Genomic DNA, 1,933 nt, shown 5'->3' with positions numbered 1-1,933 from the left:
CCAGAGGATAAATAAGGTAACACGGTAGCATGGAAACATCTTTGGGATCCCTCCTGAGCAGCAGCAAGGTGTACAACACAGCGTGCTCGGGGCTTTCATTTTTCTCCCATGTAATACATTCTGTGGCACTAATAGAGAAGCTGTTCCTCACAGGATTGTCTCGCTGGAGGAGCTCACTCCGCCACAGCCTGCTCTTCCTTTGCCTCTTCATGTATCACTGGCAAACTGTCAGCTCAGAATTCCTCCCCCCTGCCTCAGGGTAAGGACATTTGGGTGACTTTTAATGACTTTGGGAATGCATCAGACACACACGGTGTGTCAGACCTCTGCTCAGTCCCTGTTCGGGAAACTACAAATTTAAAGTGTCTTCCTGAACTGGAGGCTTGGGGTAGAAATTCAGGGGTACCCAATATCAGGCAAATCCCCTCAGAAGATTTGGCACCCCACAGATTCCCCAGAGCCAGTGGGAGGTGGAGGGTTTTCCCTGTTATTTATCAGAGGGTGGTTGCAATAAGTCACCCAGCAAATCTCTCACCGTTATTTGCTGGTTGTTGCTTGAGCCCAGCCAAGGTGCTCAGCCCTGGGACAGGCTGTGAGGCGGTTCAGGAGAACAGTTGTCTTGTTACTCTCCTCACAAAGTCCTGATGGGCAGTTTTGCACTACTGGGACCCTGGAGATCTGAGAATGAACCCCAAAGATGCAGTATGTGCAAGGAAACCTCCCCCAGCTGCCATCCAGCTCACTCAGCAACCTTCCACATCTTGCAGCAGTCTCTGGGTAGGGAAGCTTTGGCCACCATGCTGAGCACCCCTGGCTTTTACCTTCACATGTGGGTGGAGGTCCTTCAAACTGCAGATGAGTGCCCAGTTTGCAGGTCAGGATTTCATTTCCAATCAGGGTAAAGCCTGGAAGGCATCTGTACCTCACTATGTCACCTACAAACAGAAACAGAGAACATCTTGACTCAAGAGAAGGATCAATTCATTAAGGCTGAACCATGCCCTGGGAAGAAGGTACCACATGGTGCAGAGACCTCTCGACTGTGCCTCTGCCATCAGGCTCTGGCATGACCATGCAGAAATAAAAGGCAGAGATGCTGGAGTCTCAGCTGGGATAAACTGCTGTCATGCTGCTGAGACTACTGTGACTTGTGCAAACTACTTCAGGTGGAGACGTCCCTCGAAGAGAACAGACAGTGAGAAAAGCTGCTTTAAAAAACAATCACAGCTAGTTCACTGGCTGCAGACACTTAAAATGTGGATGTAACTGTGAACAGCAACAACAAAAAAAAATAATCCAAAAAGCACAGTCGATATGGGTTAAAGGTTCTCAAAAAGAATGATGGCCTCTAAGCTTTCACACAATGCTTTGTTTGAAACACCTGAAAACTGTTATTGTGGCAGAGATTTCTGAATGTTTCCGAACAAGCTCGGGGCTTTCACAAAAGCCAAACCACTTCTTCTGTACTAACAGAGAGGAAAAGCCTCGGGATAATCGGATCAATTTGACTCTGTGTGAACGTCAGGTGTTGAGCAAGGTCAGACACAGCTCCTCATGCCACACACACAATCACACGCGTGAAGAGGTCTCCTGAAACCCCAGGTATGGGGTGACAACATGCATGTGTCATCCTGCGAGCACTGCCAGCAGCTGGTGAGGGGGAAGGAGGGCTAAAAGCACCGGGAGAAGCTACCTATGTTAAATTCTTCGTTCTCAGTGATGATCTCCGCGTTGGGAACGATGGTTGGAGGTTGGCATCTGAAGAGCTGGTAGGCTGGAAGAGAACAAAGGAAGAGCAGCAGAAGTTAAGTTGGGGTAAAGGCAGCCACAGTCGTCTCAGTGCTAAGCACAAGGGACATAGAATCATAGAATGGTTAGGATTGGAAGGGACCTTAAAGATCATCTAGTTCCAACCCCCCTGCCATCAGCAGGA

The 1,933-nt window shown here is 48.8% G+C and overlaps 1 protein-coding gene across 1 annotated transcript in view; it reads right to left on the bottom strand.

Annotated features, from left to right (window-relative positions):
* Window positions 1-1,933, bottom strand: part of LOC104525642 (CUB and sushi domain-containing protein 2) — a 291,143-nt gene that overhangs the window by 42,354 nt on the left and 246,856 nt on the right. Inside the window, 2 exon segments of the mRNA XM_010168859.2 lie at window positions 822-935; window positions 1,694-1,774. Of these exon segments, the coding sequence (XP_010167161.2) occupies window positions 822-935; window positions 1,694-1,774 (195 nt within the window).

This window comes from Antrostomus carolinensis, unplaced genomic scaffold (genome assembly GCF_000700745.2).
Source record: "Antrostomus carolinensis isolate BGI_N321 unplaced genomic scaffold, ASM70074v2 scaffold3800, whole genome shotgun sequence".
Lineage (NCBI taxonomy): Eukaryota > Metazoa > Chordata > Aves > Caprimulgiformes > Caprimulgidae > Antrostomus > Antrostomus carolinensis.
The sequence above is the reverse complement of the archived record's forward strand: the minus strand, read 5'-3'. Positions and strand labels throughout refer to the sequence as shown.